This window comes from Carex rostrata, chromosome 1 (genome assembly GCF_964058835.1).
Source record: "Carex rostrata chromosome 1, lpCarRost1.2, whole genome shotgun sequence".
NCBI classification, from domain to species: domain Eukaryota; kingdom Viridiplantae; phylum Streptophyta; class Magnoliopsida; order Poales; family Cyperaceae; genus Carex; species Carex rostrata.
This window is the reverse complement of record NC_135918.1, coordinates 1,471,671-1,489,464: the sequence shown is the minus strand read 5'-3', so window position 1 is coordinate 1,489,464 and position 17,794 is coordinate 1,471,671. Positions and strand designations below refer to the sequence as shown.

Below are 17,794 nucleotides of genomic sequence, written 5' to 3'. Positions count from 1 at the left end.
TCCTAGTTCAACAACAAATTTTTTTTTATTATGTTTTAAACATTCTCATTATTTTTTTTATTATAAAAAAATTTCTTAACGTAACACCTTTCGAGACGTCCGAACCATAGGTGCGCGATATGCTTTTCATAATCAGGTGCAGGGTTCTTGGACTTGTTTGATGTTTCATTTTCAGAAATTAAATTATCTTTTTCAATTGTCATGTTGTATGTTTGATTGTTGCATAATTAAAATTATGTGAATTGTGTGCATAATACATCTAAAACCGAATTGTTGTGGTATGGTTGATTTGCATATTTGTATGGTTGTCATTTTTTGTTCTCTTATGAATTGACTATGGATAAAGGTCACCACAAATTGATGATTGTGAAATGATATGTGAATGAAATGGCAAGGTTGAGCTGTATCAGCTGACCTTGAGATGATATGTGAATGAATTTGCAAAGTCTGGCTAGCTGACTTTGATCCCAAGATCCTAATGGCTTTAGGTGAACGGCCCTCGATGTTTCCCAGTACCGGTTGGGACGAGGGGTGGGTGACTATATATATATGTTGATTGTGATTGTGGGTGACTTATGTGTGACGTCTGTGGCTCGGGGGCATTACCCGACGTGGTAATGCATTTGGACGGTCAATTGACTATGACGACATTCTGAATTATTTCATGTGAATTTTCATTTTATGACTTGGAACCAGACTTTAGTAAATGGTTAAGCCAAACCACTACAGATGGGTGTCAGATAAAGGGTCCAGCTCGGTGGAACATCTGTAGGTGCCAGTAACCCTACAGATGAGGGTTTGATAAAGGGTCCAGCTCGGTGGGACATCTGTAGGTGCTACCAGCCATAATAAAATAAGTTAGGCCAAATATGTGTTTGTTTGAACTTCATCTTGGAAATTCCTTAAGTTGCTTTTCATTCGATTATTGTTGTCGAGCATGTGCATCCATATATATATATTGTAATAGAACTGTTAATGTGATTTAGTATGGATTTCATTTTTGTACATGGAGTCTGGTTGCAAGTCCAATAACTCGATTATGGCAAATTCGCACTGAGAATTTTATTCTCACCCCACCCTCTTGGGTTCTTTTTACAGGTATCGGTGCGGCTGGGTCTGGAGAGACACGCTAGTAGTTGATCCTTGGTATAGATCACCAGATTACTTTAGCAGTTATTTTGTTATTTGACTAAAGAGGCATATCTTGTTTTGTTGTATAGTGCTCTCTATGTCACACCTTATGGTTGGTATCCGTACGAGATACCTTTTGTATGACCTACTTGTATCAGACATTTCGTACTTGAACTATATATATAAACTTGTTTTATGTATTTTATTGTGATGTGATGAGTATATTGTAATTGTCTTGTAAGCATACATGGAGTTGTATGCTTACGGCGGGGCTCTGTCACTACTCGTGGCCGACAGGAAAGAAGTCCCGATCCGACTCAAGCTTTGGACCTCCTATTGCAGGATTCTAGAGATAGCAACCCTCCATATCCAATGTCTAGAGAAGAGGAGGAGGATGAAGACCTATTAGATTTGTAGTACTTAGTTTTATGCATATAGGGCTGCTAATGATTAAGGTTCGGCTCAAACTCGGCTCGGCTCAATGAGAGAAGCAAAATGATTTGGTTCTAACTCGGCTCACTTTTAATAGAAAAAAACTCAGCTTGACTCGACTCATGTAAGTACTTGGCTCGACTCGGCTCGACTCATGTAAGCATTTGGCTCGACTCGGCTCGTGAACTCATGAGCCTACTCGTGAGCTGGCTCATATTACATGTTGAAAAAATGATCATTAACTATTTTAAAGAAATTATCAAAGTGGAATAGAGATATTATTGTGACTTTAAATTACATGTTGAAAAACTTTAATTATTTTTTAAAGAAATGATTCAAAGAAATTTAAAAAACCGATCATTTCTTTAAAATAATTTCAAAATGCCAGCTTATATTACATGTTGAAAAACATTGAAATTTGAAACTATTTGAAATCTAAAAAAATATGAAATTTCAAATTTCAAATTTTTTTCAGATTTCAAAATTTTTCAGAGTTCAATTTTTTTTCAGATTTCAACTTTTTTCAGATTTCAAAATTTCCAGATTTCAAAATTGTTCAGTTTTCAAAAATTTTCAGATTTCAAATTTTTCAGATTTCAAATTTTACAGATTTCAAATTTTTTTCAGATTTCAAATTTTTGAGAATTTCAAATTTTTTCAGATTTCAAATTTTTCAGATTTCAAAATTTTTCATATTTTAAATTTTTTTCAGATTTCAAATTTTTCAGATTTCAAATTTTTTCAGATTTCAAATTTCAAAGTTTTCAACATGTAATGTGAGCCGGTATTTTGAAATTATTTTAGAAAAATGATATTTTTTTCAAATTTCTTTAGATCATTTCTTTAAAAAATAATCAAAGTTTTTCAACATGTAATTTAAAGTCACAAGAATATCTCTATCCCACTTCAATTATTTTTTTAAAATAATTAAATGATCATTTTTTTAACATGTAATATGAGCCGACTCGTGAGCTCGCGAGTCGAGTCGAGCCAAGTGTTTACATGAGTCGAGCCGAGCTGAGCTTTTTTCTTTCAAAAGTGAGCCGAGTCGAGTTAGGACATTTTTTAGTTTTGAGTCCAATTTGTTATGAAATATTGAGCCGCTCAACTCATTGATTCGCGAGCCGGCTCAACTCATTAGCAACCCTATATGCATATTATGATTTTTTGGTATTTTTTTATGTTGTTTCCTTACTTAGTTGTGTGCATGTTATGATGTTTTGGTATTTCATTTTGTTTCTGCTTTTGTTTTGAACAGTTGTAAAGACTTACCATATTTGATTTTGGTAGCAATTTTAGGTACTACATCATATATGCTATGGTTTTTTATTTCAATGAAATCGGTGATATATACTACTTTTTCAAAAAAAAAAACAGAGAGAGATCCTCACATATCCCATCAAATATTCAAATTCTTTAAATATAGATTATATATTCAAATTCAAGTAGAACTATAGTTTAGTAAGCTCATCGAACCACTTAGTGACTTAATTATAAAACTTATATATTAAATTAGATTCAAACGACGAATTTAAACTGTTAAAATCAATTTATCATATAAGTTGTGAGTTTATATGCAAAATTTATAAATTTACAAATAAATTAAGTATAAAGTAAAAAAAGAAGTTTCTAAGTTAATTTTAAATATTTTTCATTATATTTTGACTGCTTGAGTTTAAACTAAATTAATTCGAAAATTTATAAATTTTGTATGTAATTACATCACTTATATAGTAATTTAATTGTAGCAGTTTAAATTCATCTTTTAGAAACAATCTGATAGTTTTAAAATTATGCTCACCACGAGACATAGTGAGCTTCAAGCCATCCTAATTTTAATATTAAAATTCATACAATTTAAGCTTCATTTGATTTTACATAAAAGATCGTTCAAGTTTTTGCAATACCCAATTTTAAGTCATAGACCTCTATAATTTCTCCAACACCTTACTTTTATGTATAGCAGCATCACTAATCAGTAATCACTATGTAATACATTGAAATTTATGAGGCCATATTTAAACCAAATAAGTTGAGTACGAGGAATTTTTTTTAAAAAACAATAAATAAAAACATAGATTTACCAAACCAACTTGATTGTTTTGTTTTTTTACAAAACTCATAAGAACCAAGATACCATTTCGATCCCAGCTGTTTTTATAGATTTCGAGAAAAAAATACGTTGAAAAATTGTGAAAATATCTCAGACCGAAAAAAAGTACCGAAATAGCATTTCAGTTATTTAGTTATTTTAAAAAAAAAATAATCATGTTGGTTTTATAAAAAAAAAAAAATTATTATGGTTTATAAAAAAAATTTCGGATACAAAAGTCCTACTTGTAAATTGTAATGAAGTGCCAAACCGTAGTGACAAAATCAACTACAACTAGGACCATAGTGACAAAATAAAATTTTCGGTTCGGTTCGGCGAGTTCAAAAATTTGTGATTCAGGTATAATTTGGGTATAATTCGAAAAAGATTCAGTTTTACAAGAAAGCAAAAAAATAAAAGCCCAAAAAAATGTATAAGTACTTGCTATAATTTTTTTTAATTTTTAATTTTTTAATAAAATTCAGAGGAAAAAAAAAGTATGAGTAATACCATAAAGTAGTTGCCACATGAAATCAAAAGTAAGTATAAATACTTATACGATATCCTGAATAAAAAAATTGGTTTAAACTTTAAAATGGTTGCCAGTTGCCACATGATCCACATGTCTTTCAAAATTTTAAAAATTTGCCTCAACCTTACCCAATGACCCACTTGGTGCATCAGCGTTAGTCTCAAAACTCAAAAGCACAGATTACAGAGCAATGAATGTTTGAATAAAACACGAATAATTCGTAAAAAATATTTTCTTAGCAAATAAATTGGTAAAAATTCGGTCAACTGCTTTATTCGCGAATAAAACGCAAATTTTGTTACTATGACTAGAACTGTGAGAGGATTATTCGTATCCTCTGAGATATCTCAAACTTTGCGTGATTTTATGGAAAATCCAAACAGTTTAAATATGTTCTACACGAATCTCAAAGCACACATAATAGTAATACTGATCCATCACCCGAATAGACACCGGACACGTCGGTCACGCAAAAGTTGAGATATCTCAGAGGATACGCACTCGTGAGAGGAGAGGGAGATGGATGGTGAGGTGGTGATCCGCTACACTACACGTGTACTCAAACCACGTGATCGGCTCGTCCCTTCTGTCACTTCTCTTCTCTTGTGCTAGTTTTCACCGGATACATCCGGCGCATGTACGCTTCTCCATCGGCTCGCTTATGGGCTTATGGCTCGCACAGTGGCACGCTGAATTCCCACCGAATTGATCTCCAGTCAATGTTTGCTGCCCGTTTCCCCATTTCCACCGCCTAAATCCAGAAAGTGGCCCAATGGAGAACTCCTGTGCGGGACCCACACAGCAGGTTCCTTTCTCAGGAAACGGCACAGGACACGGCGCAACTCGAAGCCTGTACACTTGCTGCATGTTAAATCATGCCTCCCTGCAGACCACGTGGCTCAAGCCCCTGCGTGGAGCATCAACTTCAGGGCTTGAATTTTAGGAAAAATAGAAAGAAAAGGAAAATTTACCTCAAGGCAAGGCTGGAATGGTTCGCATTTGATGGTGACTGCACACCCGTGGCACCAGATGTGCTTGCTGCCGGGACGACACGTGGTCAAGATTTTTTCATTCCTGAACGATAAAAATATATAATAATGAAAAAGTTCTTAACTAAATAAAGCAGAAATATATATAGTTATACTGGAGTGGCAACGAGCTCTTAAAAAGCAAACTAGGTCACACTCGTACTCGGTTTGTTGGTGTATCAAGCTGAGCAAGCGAGTTTTAATTTTAAGTCTCAAGCTAAAACTATTGTTTAAGACTGACTCGTGACTTGTCCGAGCGAACCGAACTAGCTTATTGCTAGCTTGACAGATTTATAAATTTGTATATTTTCTTTTTTGCTATATCTTAAATTTTCATAACATATCTTATTAATTATGACTAAAACAAAATAATATTTATATGACTAATTACTGAGGAATACTCTTAATTCAATTGTAATTATGCAAATCAACTACTATAAATTAACTTTACAGCTAAATTCATACATACAAATATATCAAAATTTTAAATTCATACAAACATATTCACAGAATAAATTCATGCATACCAAATCAAACAAATTCATATAAATTAATTTAATTGCTTATAATTAATTCACACATATTACATACAAAATCATCAATCAACTTAAACACAGTCCAAAGTGCAATTGCCATAACATTGGCTATAACATCCATAGACCATAATATCTCCAATCTGAAGTGAACGGATCCGATTAAACTATGTATATTAAATAGCTCGTTAACGACCGAGCTGGCTCGGCAAAACTCAAACTCATTAATTCTAGCTCAAGTATGTAGCGAGCAAGCTAATTTTAACTCGATCCACTAATGAATGAGCTGTTACCGATCGAGTCAGGGGCGAATACCAAGCGGGCCACGAGTCACGAGCTTTTTTGCAAATCCTAGTTATACCGATGATTAATTAAAATTTTATTGCAGTTAAAAAATTGGAACTTATCAAGTATCAGTCATTCAAGGAAATCCAAGTATCAGAAATTATTAATTGCATTTTATTATCTAATTTCGTACCCATTTTTAAAAAACTTTATATATTTAATAGCAAAATAATATTTGTATTCATATTTTTAAGGAATTGGAAAATTTATATTTACTAACATTGTTTAACGTAAATACTTGTTAATTTTGTATCCATATTTATTGTAGGAATTGAACATTTATTGTAGATTATAAATTATGTATCCATAGTTGTTAATTTTGTATCCATATTTATTGTCGGAATTGAACATTTATTAGTTTGATAACAAATATATGTTATTGATATTTAAAAAAAAAAATACGTAGATTATAATTTCAAACATTAACGATTTGTGATATAATGAGAATTTTTTAAATGCTTGTTAAATGATTAAGCTGAACATGTTTTTAATATAATTGGAAATAGGAATATGTCCAAATAATATATGTATTATATTCATATTATATTTTTTTGCATCTCCACTAACTTTTTTAATTTGATGAATTATAAGAACAACAAAATAGGTTTTTTTATATTGTCCATACAAGATAAAAAAAATGAACACATTAAAATAACTTATCAATCTCTATTTATAACCGTTTAACTTTATATTAAATGATTACAAAAAAATTAAAATTGTGCATGTACATGATGCATCACTTGTGATTTGTATAGTTTGATCGATTTCAACAATTTAAATTTATTATTTTAACTCAATTTAATAATTTTTAAAATTAAGCATACCAAACTCTTTTAATAAATCTAGCACACACTAACTTCACATACATTTATATCCGTAAAATATTTATGTTTTTATTATATGGGATCACAAATTATTAATTTCATTAAATTATTCTTAAATTGTTAATTTGTATATATTTAAAAGTTTTTTAATAAAAATTAAAAGTTAAGTCACTCAAATATTTAACATCTATAGGGAACTTTTTTATTTGAATTTTAAAAATGTGACATCTATATAAAAAATATTATTTTTTCACTAAACTAAAGGTAAATTTTCAGTATTTAAATTTTTAAATATACAAGTACATGTTTAAAAATTTCCCAAAATTTTATATATACGTACATATCTTAAAATTTTAAACCTCCTCCGAACCTCCTTTGTCTCCGTGCTTCCGTGCTTGCTTGATGATATTTTATTAAGGTTCCCCTCCCTTCTCCCTTTAAGCGAGTTCTGAACTCCTGGTGTATATATTTTTTTTTAATTTGCTGCTCTAGTCTCGGTGAGTTGCCACTTTCAATGGAGTATGTTAGCCGGGTTTCACTGGACCGGTCCGGGTCAGATCTGAAACCCGAAACAGGGATGGTTGAGATGGAGATTGATGCGGCACGAGCGCTAGCGGATATGGCTGTTACGGAACCTGATGTGCAAGAGGTAGGCATCTGTTCTTGGTTGTTGTTCAATAGTTCCTGATACATGAGAGAAAAATGATTTGTTGTAATACAAATTAAGTAAAAGAAGGTATTTAATTCATGTAGAAAGAAGTAAAAGATGAAGGAGATGAAGCTAAGGCGGCAGAGGGTGCAGAGAAAGGAAAAAAACAAGAGAAAACAGAGGAGGTTAAAGTTGGCACTTCAACCAGTCAAACTCAGATAAAGATTGGTCGAAGAGGGAAACAAAATTTGACCGAGGTATGTATGTTTATAGTTCCTCTCCCGCGAATCTGAAACTGGAGACGTCCATGAACCATCTTTTTCCCTGGTACTTGTGTTTCAGTTGTCTACTTGTCTTGCTAATAAAATCGTTGGTTTAAGACATTCAACGCGAGCGACCCACAATTTCAGTACAAATTAAACAAACTTTTTTCTTAATTCAGTTGTCTACTTGTCTTGCTAATAAAATCGTTGGTTTAAGACATTAATTCAACGCGAGGGACTCACAATTTCAGTACAAATTAAACAAACTTTTTTTATTTAAGAAAAGACTGGGCCGGAGTCGCTTCTTTCATGGATGGAGAATACAGAATGGAGGGAATGGAATGGAAAGAAAAGAAAAGTTTTTCTCAAATCGTATTTGGATGATAAAATGATGATAAAATTATGTCGGATGTGAAAACTACACAGTACATGAGATGAAAGGTTTAATTTTGCATAACTATAATCAATATAGTCGATTTCTCTCCCGATATGAGGTGTAGAGGTGTAATAGATGGAAAAAAAAATTGTTGCAAATATTTTCAAAAAAATTGATACAAATATCCAATACTATATCTTATATATATAGGATATGACTAATTTGCTGCCGGTAGCATTTTAGCCGGAGGTGCTGCCGCCCCTTTTTTTATTTTGTGATGTACAAACAACAAATTCAAATAGTTAGATGTTTAATCTATATTATAATCTACTTGGAGACCAAATTTTACATTTTTTGGAATTTTTTTACTATTTATTAAGCCACTTTGAAAACCGCTGATCCAATGGTGGCTTAACAAAACATTAAAATTAGAAGCCACCGTTGGATCAGCGATTTTCAAAGTGGCTTAATAAATAACAAAAAAATTCAGAAAAATATAAAATTTGGTCTCCAAGCACATTTTAATATAGAGATCAACTTGAATGGTTCGGATCAACGTTTTGAACTTTGAAAATTGAAAAACAAATTGGTAGCACCAAACCTCAGGAACTACCACTTTGATCTTAGCCAACCTATATATATATAGGGCATGGCTAAATTGCTGTCGGCAGCATTTCTGCCGGCGGTGCTGCCGCCATTTTTTTTATTTTCTGATCTCCAAACAACAAATCCAAACCGTTAGATGTTTAATCTATACTATAATCTACTTGGAGACCAAATTTTACATTTTTTGGAATTTTTTTACTATTTATTAAGTTGGTTTGAAAACTGCTGATTTCAGTAAATTTCTACAGCATTGAAATCAGCAGTTTTCAAATCAGCTTAATAAATAGTAAAAAAATTTCAAAAAATGTAAAATTTGGTCTCCAAGTAGATTATAGTATAGATTAAACATCTAACGGTTTGGATTTGTTGTTTGGACATCAGAAAATAAAAAAAACAGCGGCAGCACCACCGGCAGAAATGATGCCGGCAGCAAATTAGCCGTGCCCTATATATATATATATATATAATTCTCATTCAATTTTTTTTGTCACACCTATATATATAATTCTCATTCAATTTTTTTTTGTCACAAATCTATAACAGTCACCAAATTTTTCATTAACATTCTAAAGTTTAATTAATCAAATAAGAAATATGACAAAAATGAAAGTTAAATTTATTTTTTCTCATTAATTATTCAAATATAAAGAAGAAGTTAAAATTAATTTTTCTATTTCATTCCATTCCATTATCTTCTATTCTTCACCTCCCTTCCCTTTCTCTACTCTCCATTCAAACAAGATGTAAATGTTCACAAGAGATCTACATTCCAATTTCAAACTTGTGACTTCTCATAACAATGTCTCACAAGAGATCTACATTCCGTCCTTTTCAGCTTCATAATTAAGCTTTGCATTCATGCTAATACCTGGATCTATGTAGTATCAAATTTCGAATATTTTTTTTTTTGTTTTATATGCGAGTAAAGATGCACCTGAGATTTCTCCAGTATGTAGAATTGTAGATAGATTTACAAATATGAATATTATTTTTACATATGGTTCTAAAAACCATTTGATGTATCTATATAAAAGTTTTCCATAAATACATGTTTACAACATTCTAAGTAATTGATGCACCAAGTTCAATTTATAACCCATTAGTCGAAATAAGTTAATTAAGTATAATTAATTTAATGTAATAGTTTATTTTTCCTATTGCATACAAGGCACTCGATAGGCAAGATTTATGACTGACAATCTATTACAACAATTTTGGTGTTATATAATTCACATTCCTTGTATGGAATACTTTATATCCACATTGATATTACAATACTATTGATATGAATCATATGATCATCATTTGCATCTTCCTTTGTATTCGGGAAATGAGGGTAGTAATTAATGCATATATTTTTACCAGTGGATTAGCTCGAGTAATACATTATAATAAGATAGGTATCTAGTAAGAGTAGAGGGAATGCAAATATAGAATTGTTTCAATTGAGTTTCTTCAGGCCTGCTGCAAAATAGCTTTGAGCCTACCTGTGATCACTTGTGTATATATATGCATGTATGATATTGTTTGTAATGTTAGAAACTGAACTTCTATATATGCAAAATCAAATTTATAGCATTTACAATGTTGATCTGGTTTCTATAATTTTAGGCAGAGAGAGAAGCTAAGAGATTGTGCCGTATTTTGGCAAACAGAGAGTCAGCCAGGCAAACAATTCTTAGGAGACAAGTAAGAAATTTGCATACCATAGTTATGTAATTTCTTACATGTATTCATGTATGTGATTGTATTATATATTCTAATTAAATTTTTAGGCTTTACGTGAGGGGCTTGCACGAGAAGTAGCAGCATTATCATCTGAGAACCAACACATGGAGATGGTATGCATTACTTTTTTCAGATTGTAATTCATTTCTCTTCAGAAAAGTATATAATGTATTTCCTTTTACATGTAGAAGAAAGAAATGGCTATGCAAGAATACCTCTCTTTGAAAGATAAAAACAGAAAACTGAAGGAACAGGTATAGTTTTCAATATGTAGAAATATATAACACATCGGAACTCGGAAGTATCAACCCCATGGTTGTTCATGAGATGTCGGGAATTCCAGGGATGATATCAATTGTGATAATGCATTTTGTGTTTCTTTAGGCAACCAAAAGTTTGTCGATGATAGAGAGAATTGTATCAGATCATGTTCCTGTCTTTTAGGACCTAAGAAATGTGCATTTTCTGACTGTTTCTTTTCTTTTTTTGGGAAAAGTAGGCAATCACCTACTGTGTTTTATTTATAACGATACATATAGTTTATAAGATATATACATGAAGGTGAAAATGTAAGAAAGGAATAAATACAATTATAAACCATATCATGCAAGAAAAGAATTTTCAATGACTTTGGTTGACTGTGTTTAATAAATAGAAGCATATATCAAACCGAATCCAATGAGCACTTATAGATCGGCAAACAATTGAAGTCGACAGATTCTGATGGTTGGTGACTGCAGGAAAACTGAGAATTGTTTAAAAAAAATTAAGAAAAAAGTGAGTGTTGTAGCCCTGTAGGTAAGGCGGCTGGTGCCTCCTTTTTTTCGTTAGTTATTATTTTAATCAAATTACATGGTAAAAATAAAAAAAAATTAAGCATAAAATATACAATTTCCAATTAAAAAGAGAGAACATGTAAATAAGTTGTAATGAAAATTTTGAAGTTTCAAATTTATGTATCAGCACTCTTTGGAAAAGGAGATGGTTTTTCGTGTGTTATATTGTTGTGTTTTTTTAGTAATGATAAAGATTTCAAGAGTCCTTTACTATATTGGACTCGCTCGATTGATCTCAAAATTGGTTATTCATTAACAATCGAGTTATTGGTTGATGTCAAAAGTTTTTTTTTTTTTTTTTAGTAAAAATAATTGGTTGATGTCAAAAGTATTGTGTTTATTAATTTTAATTTGTTTTTTTTATATATATATTTGTGGCTCATGTTTAATTGTGCTTATTTTGTACCAAGTGTACAACTGTGCATCTTTAAGTTAAGCTTGTATGTATGAGGTATATATGTTAACAATTACAGGGTGGCTCAAGTTCACCCACTAATGAGAGCTTTTGTACATAATTATGGGTTAATTCTGTAGAAAAAAAGAAAAAAAAAATCAGAGAAGTGTAAATTATGTGCAGAACTTTTGTACATAATTCATTATTATTATTATTTTTTACTATTTTGTATAAATTCGCCCATATGAAAGACTCTTCGTCTGATATACAAGCCTGATCAAGGGATTTTCCTACAAGCAATAAAAGTTATTTTTGTTTATGTTAACTACCAAGTACTAATTATTTCTTTAAGAGGAATAATGAGGCTTCTTTATCATCTTTTGAACTTTTGTTTCTTACAGCTTGCTTGGTTAACCATGTCCCAGCTAGGGGCACACTATATGTGGGGTCCACGGTCCCCTCGAGTGCAGAATTATATAAAATGCGATCCAAATGCCAGTGGCTCAGGTCCCTTTTTAGATTTTTCAAGAAATTCATCACTCAATCCACGGGTCCAGGAGATAACTTCTCATAGTGGTACTGTTGAAGAGAAGCAATTTCTACCTAATGCACTGGAAACCGAGGTCTCATGCTCTCTCACTCTAGGATTGGATACTGAGAACAAACTGAAAACACCAGCAACCAAAACATCTGATGACAAAATTGCCTTTATGACGGCGAGCTCAAAGGAGCCTGATGTAGCGAAGGTACCACCTAGTGTTAAAGCAGCGGCGGAGGCGAGGAGAAAGAGGCGGGAGATAATCAAGTTGAAGCAAATGTATCGTAAGAAAAACTTTTTTTAGGGTCTTTTCCTGATATACTATCCGCATTTAAGTCTTCTTCTTTCTTTTTGTTGCAACTAATTTTTTTTCGTTTTTCTTTCTTCTAATTTATCTTTTCTAGGTTCAGGAGCCAATTATTACGTATGTGGTAACAGCTTACTGTCGGCACGATTTGTTTCCTGTAATATATAGGATTCTTGTTATAGGTTCCTATATTTCATTTTAGTTTGTAACAAATTAATGTACATATGTGTAATAGTGATTTTAGTATATACATATGTATAATATTGGTTGTCGATCTATTTTACAAAAAATTTAAAATATAATATCTGGGTTCTCAATGTATTTTTATATAGAGATTATATATATTGATGGGTTTGGGCTGATTATTTTGATTTTTTGTAAACGAAAATATAGAATGCAAATTAAGCATGAGCTGTATCAAATGACGAATCAATTTATTTTATAGTATGCGTTCACATGTGAAATTTATATTTTTAAATAAAATTAGTATAAAATCAATCGGTTGAATGCTTTAACGTAACTAATAATCTTTCTTTTTTTTTATCAAACTTTGATGAGCTTAAGAAGTAGGACACACATAATTATCTGCATTTTTTGCACTTATTTAAAATTCTATGTTATATATTCTCATACTTTATTTATAGTTCCGCACTTATATCTAGCTAATACATATCATACTGCCGTATTGATATTCGTATTGTATTGTTCGATATCTGTATCGTATTAAAAATTACATATCCTGATATGATATCTTTATCTGTATCCATGCAAATAGTTCAAATTTGATCTAGTACACACCAGCATCATTTTAGATGTGGGCACAGGAAATATGATACATTATTAGTGCGTCATATGAATTTTTAGTACAAAGGAATCTTACCTTCGCAAACGCCATGACAAAGGGATCTTACCTTCGCAAACGAGATGCGTGTTTCACCTCTACAAATTCCCATGTAGTGGTAATAATAAGGAATTTAAAAAAATCAAATTACTGTATTGCAAGTTTTGGAATGATAATCACGTTGTTTGGCGAAAAAATTCTAGATATATACTATTAATTATTCGTATTATGAGGAAGGAAAATATTTTTGCATATTCAGTCTGTCAATTTATAACAAATGAGAATGAGTACGTTGAAAATATATTTTGATGTGATATTATCCGTCGATGAGCGACCAGATATAATGAAGGCAGCGTTTAAAGTTTAAAGATTAGTTAATCCACTAGGTGCATTGTTGCAGCTACACCGCAACAATTTTTGTGTGTATGTTGACATACATTCCCTCATTTTTTGTTTACTTTGCAGCACATATTACATTCGGTGTCAGAATGCAGAAGAAGTACAGCTAGTACAAGTTAACTCGAGATATAACTCTTGCAATAATTTTCAAAAAAATCTCTAGTAAAAATAACTTGAATTATTTGGACATACTTTGAGAATAGTAACATCACAAATGCATGTATCAGGCTCACACCAGTAATAAATCTATGTCTACTATCTTAATACTTTTTTTAAGGGGAGAGGGGGATGTTGAAAAAGAATTAATGTCCTTGTTGTTGTCATTGTTCAAGGACAATAAGGTCAAAACTATATCCACCTCTGTTGCAAATTCATACATACTTCTCAGGTGTGCCCGTTTTGTCAACCAACCCGCAACTTCATCATATATAACTTAATTCTGGAAAAAAAAAATAGGACATTAATGTGTATAAATAGAGAGCATGATATAATAACTGAAGAAATAAATGAGCATCATGTACCATCTGAAGGACATTTTCTCTTAGTTGCAAGAATTTTTACTCCGAATGGTCCGAAATCTCCTTGCATGGTCTTACACCAATAGCCTCCAATACCAAAATGAATACCTAAATTTCACAATATAGTATCTTACAGGGAAAATTATATCATTAGTAAATAAAGAAATAAGCAGAATGAAGAGCTAAGATTGAAAGTTTTCCTTAGAAGCGTATCTTCAATCGACAATCGATACATGCAATTCTCTCCGCTTCACAGTTATATATCCATGTTTTCCTGGAAAATATAGGAAGCAGAAGAAAATTTAATTCAAACAGTGTGGTAGTCGAGCTTCTATTTAGACTCGCTTTGAACTTCTTTCCTTTTGAAATATAATTGAGTTTACTTGACCAAAAGATAATAAGAAAATTACAGGGGAAAGGAATATTTCCTTCCATAAAAAAGGGACAAAATAAGATGAACTGAAAGTTCAGCACATGAAAGAGAACTTGTTGTTGTACTTGCTGGTATTCTTGTAACTTTAATTTTGCTTCTTGTGGCCGTTTCTATATTCACTCCTACAGTAGTTTACATTGTCTCAAAGATAATTTTTATAATATTTTAGATATCAATATGCTTGTTTTAACATATGCAAAGCAAAATGCCAAATAAATTCTGTTCTTGTGTTAAGTACCTATCATCTGGTAAATTTTTATCTGTAGTACATACATCTTCACCTAACTACTTGTAGAACTGTGAAAAATAGTGGACAGGAGAAGCTAATGTAGTAAGAACTTTTTATATTCTGATAGGTCTCAAATGAAGGTACAAACAACTAATAGTAGTAGGAAGCAAATTTCGATCCTTTTTATGTTAAAACATAGGGTTTTTTTTTTAATTGCAGTGCAAAATGAAAAGGAAGAACTTGCAATTTCAACTAACTCACTAAAATATTTTTATATTTTTATTTTACTAATAAGAAAAATGTGAAAATGGGGTATTATACGCATCTAGGTGTTCTCCATGTAAAGAAAAATTAGCAAGCTCAGATTCGAAGAATTTCATAGCTAAAAAACTTTCTGGTAAGAGGAATAAAGAAAACCCTAAAAGCTGAAAGTTAATTATTTTCAGTTTTTAACAAAATTGATATTTTCTAGAGTTTCGAATTATTGAAGTAGGTCCAAGGCAATAAAAGGAATGATCCTACATGCATTTTTCATTTTTTCTGTAGCAGTATCATTGAGACCAAAATTCAAGTATTGGAACCATAAGAAAATTAATTTTATCTGCTTGACAAAGAATAACTCTTTTAAGTGCAAATTCAAAATATTCCTTGTGGAATTTTTTTTTCAGAGGAAAAAAAAGCAGAAAGCATCATAGAGCTTCCCAATTAAATCAAATTACATATTAAACAAACGAAGGAGAGGGAGTTAAAAAAAATGGTGCTTTCAATTATAAGGACAAATAATAAGTATTTTTTTAAATTTTTGAAAAAAGTAAAAAAAAAAAAAAAAAAATCAGTGTGACACGCACATTAGGTCTGTGTGTCACTCAGGCTTAGTCGGCGTTTCTACTAAGTTTCTAAGTATTTAAAAATGAAGGCTACTTTCGAAATATTTAAAAATGAAGACAACTTTTGAAATCAAATAACATTAAGTTATTGAAGATTATGGATTTTGTAGATGTGAATATCTTCAAAGGACTGTAGCTTAATGTTGCAACCTAGCTATGGCACCTTTATTTATAACCGGTGCGAGAAAGGGGAAATTGAGAGGCATTTTTACAAATGGGTTGTGCAAGAGGTAAAACTGAGAAGATATTGGATATTGTAGTTTTTCGAGTTGCATCAGTCTAATATTATCATCTACAACTCCTCTATAGATGGGTTGAGCAAGAAATGGGAAAACCCTAAACCATCAAGGACGTGAAGCTAGTTGCATAACCTATAACCTTTTGTTCATAAGTAGGGAAAAAAACTGAAGGGAACCTAATGAGTATAACAAACTTAACAGTGGAACATTAACTTACCTAAAAAAGTCTTCAGGACTGCAGAGCAAATCTTAATTGAAAGTCTCATCAGCATCCCCGACTAGCGACAAATGGTCGAGATCAATTACAGGAACTGGAGAAGAAGGCTGTGGAGGAGCATTGAATTGACCATCATGGTCCTTCTAGACATAATAGATGGGTGGATCTTGACTGTTGATAAGCATAAATTATATACACATTCGATCTAGTTTTTATCATAAAATAACACAAAATATCTTGTATTTTGAATATAAAGTAAATATAATACACCTAGAATCAAGTTACTACGTTTGTTTGGCTTTAGATTGCAGGAAACGACAAAAAATAAAGAAAAAGGCTCCTACTGCGGACACACTCACCACCAGTGCGGACGCACTCAACACTTAGACGAATTTCCAGCATCTCAGTACTTCACAGAAAAAAGTCCGAGCCTAATGCATCCGCAGTCACAGCTAGTGCAGGTCAACCCATTCGCACTCAGTACTTAGCCAATTTTTGCAAGTTTCAGATTCTTCAGGGAAAAAGAAAAGTTCAAGGAAAGTGCAGACGCACTAGGATCCAGTGCGGATGCACTCAGAGAAATACGCAAAATTTTTAGGAAGTTAAATAAGGAAAGTTAGAGCCAATGCGAATAAGACCACCCACACTCACCACCAGTGCGAACACACTAGACCCGCAGACAGCCATAATTACACGTTTTCAATAGGTTTTCTATTTTTGGAGCACCAAGGACGCGTTTTACGAGACAAATTTAAGCATGACAGTCTGGGAAACAATGCAAAGAAGGGGTTCATTCCCATTCAAGGTATCGATCTCATCTCTCTCATCACCTCTTGGTACATGTCTATTTCCATAAAATACAACGAAAAATATGCAGAAATTCTCGAAGTTCCAGAGGCTTTTCAAGGAAGGAGAATAAGAAGATCCGATCAAGATTTTGGCAAAATTGAGGTTTTTGATTTGATAAAGGGTGTAATCATTTCTTTATTTCATTTCTTCTTATTTTTGCCGAACTTTGTAATGAATCTCTCCAAGAGATAGTAGATCTCTCTCTAGGTGTTTAGGTCAATGCATGAACTTGTTTAATTTTATCTTATTATGTTATTTGTTTTTATTATAATTGTTTTATAGTATTTGTTTGTTAATTTCTGTGATTTATCATTTGTGTTAATTACATAGTTTAGTACTTGAATTGGACAAGTCCCGCTTTGGATTCGAAAGAACTAAAGTAGTTAGGATGGGATAGGAGAATCCCAAATTATGAATGCATGCAAATACCCTAGGTTTGGATTAGGATCTAACAAATTTGCAATCTAAGCCGGAACTACAGAAATTAAAGTTAGGGACTTAGTGAAGGACCTAACCGTGAAGTCAACCCCTAATTAGGACATATCAAATTAAATCGAATATTGGTATG

General features: G+C 31.8%; 1 protein-coding gene across 2 annotated transcripts; it reads left to right on the top strand.

The window, feature by feature from the left end:
* The first annotated feature begins 7,349 nt into the window (after window positions 1-7,349).
* LOC144564917 (uncharacterized) lies at window positions 7,350-12,672 on the top strand. Of its 2 annotated transcripts, XM_078314508.1 has the most exons (7): window positions 7,350-7,566; window positions 7,671-7,823; window positions 10,423-10,500; window positions 10,587-10,652; window positions 10,728-10,793; window positions 12,171-12,276; window positions 12,415-12,672. In XM_078314508.1, the coding sequence occupies exons 1-7, from the start codon at window positions 7,432-7,434 to the stop codon at window positions 12,609-12,611; spliced, it is 801 nt and encodes a 266-aa protein (XP_078170634.1). In that variant the 5' UTR covers window positions 7,350-7,431; the 3' UTR covers window positions 12,612-12,672. The 2 variants fall into 2 exon arrangements, with proteins under 2 accessions (XP_078170634.1, XP_078170625.1); XM_078314499.1 differs by having other exon boundaries at window positions 12,171-12,672.
* The last annotated feature ends 5,122 nt before the right edge of the window (window positions 12,673-17,794 follow it).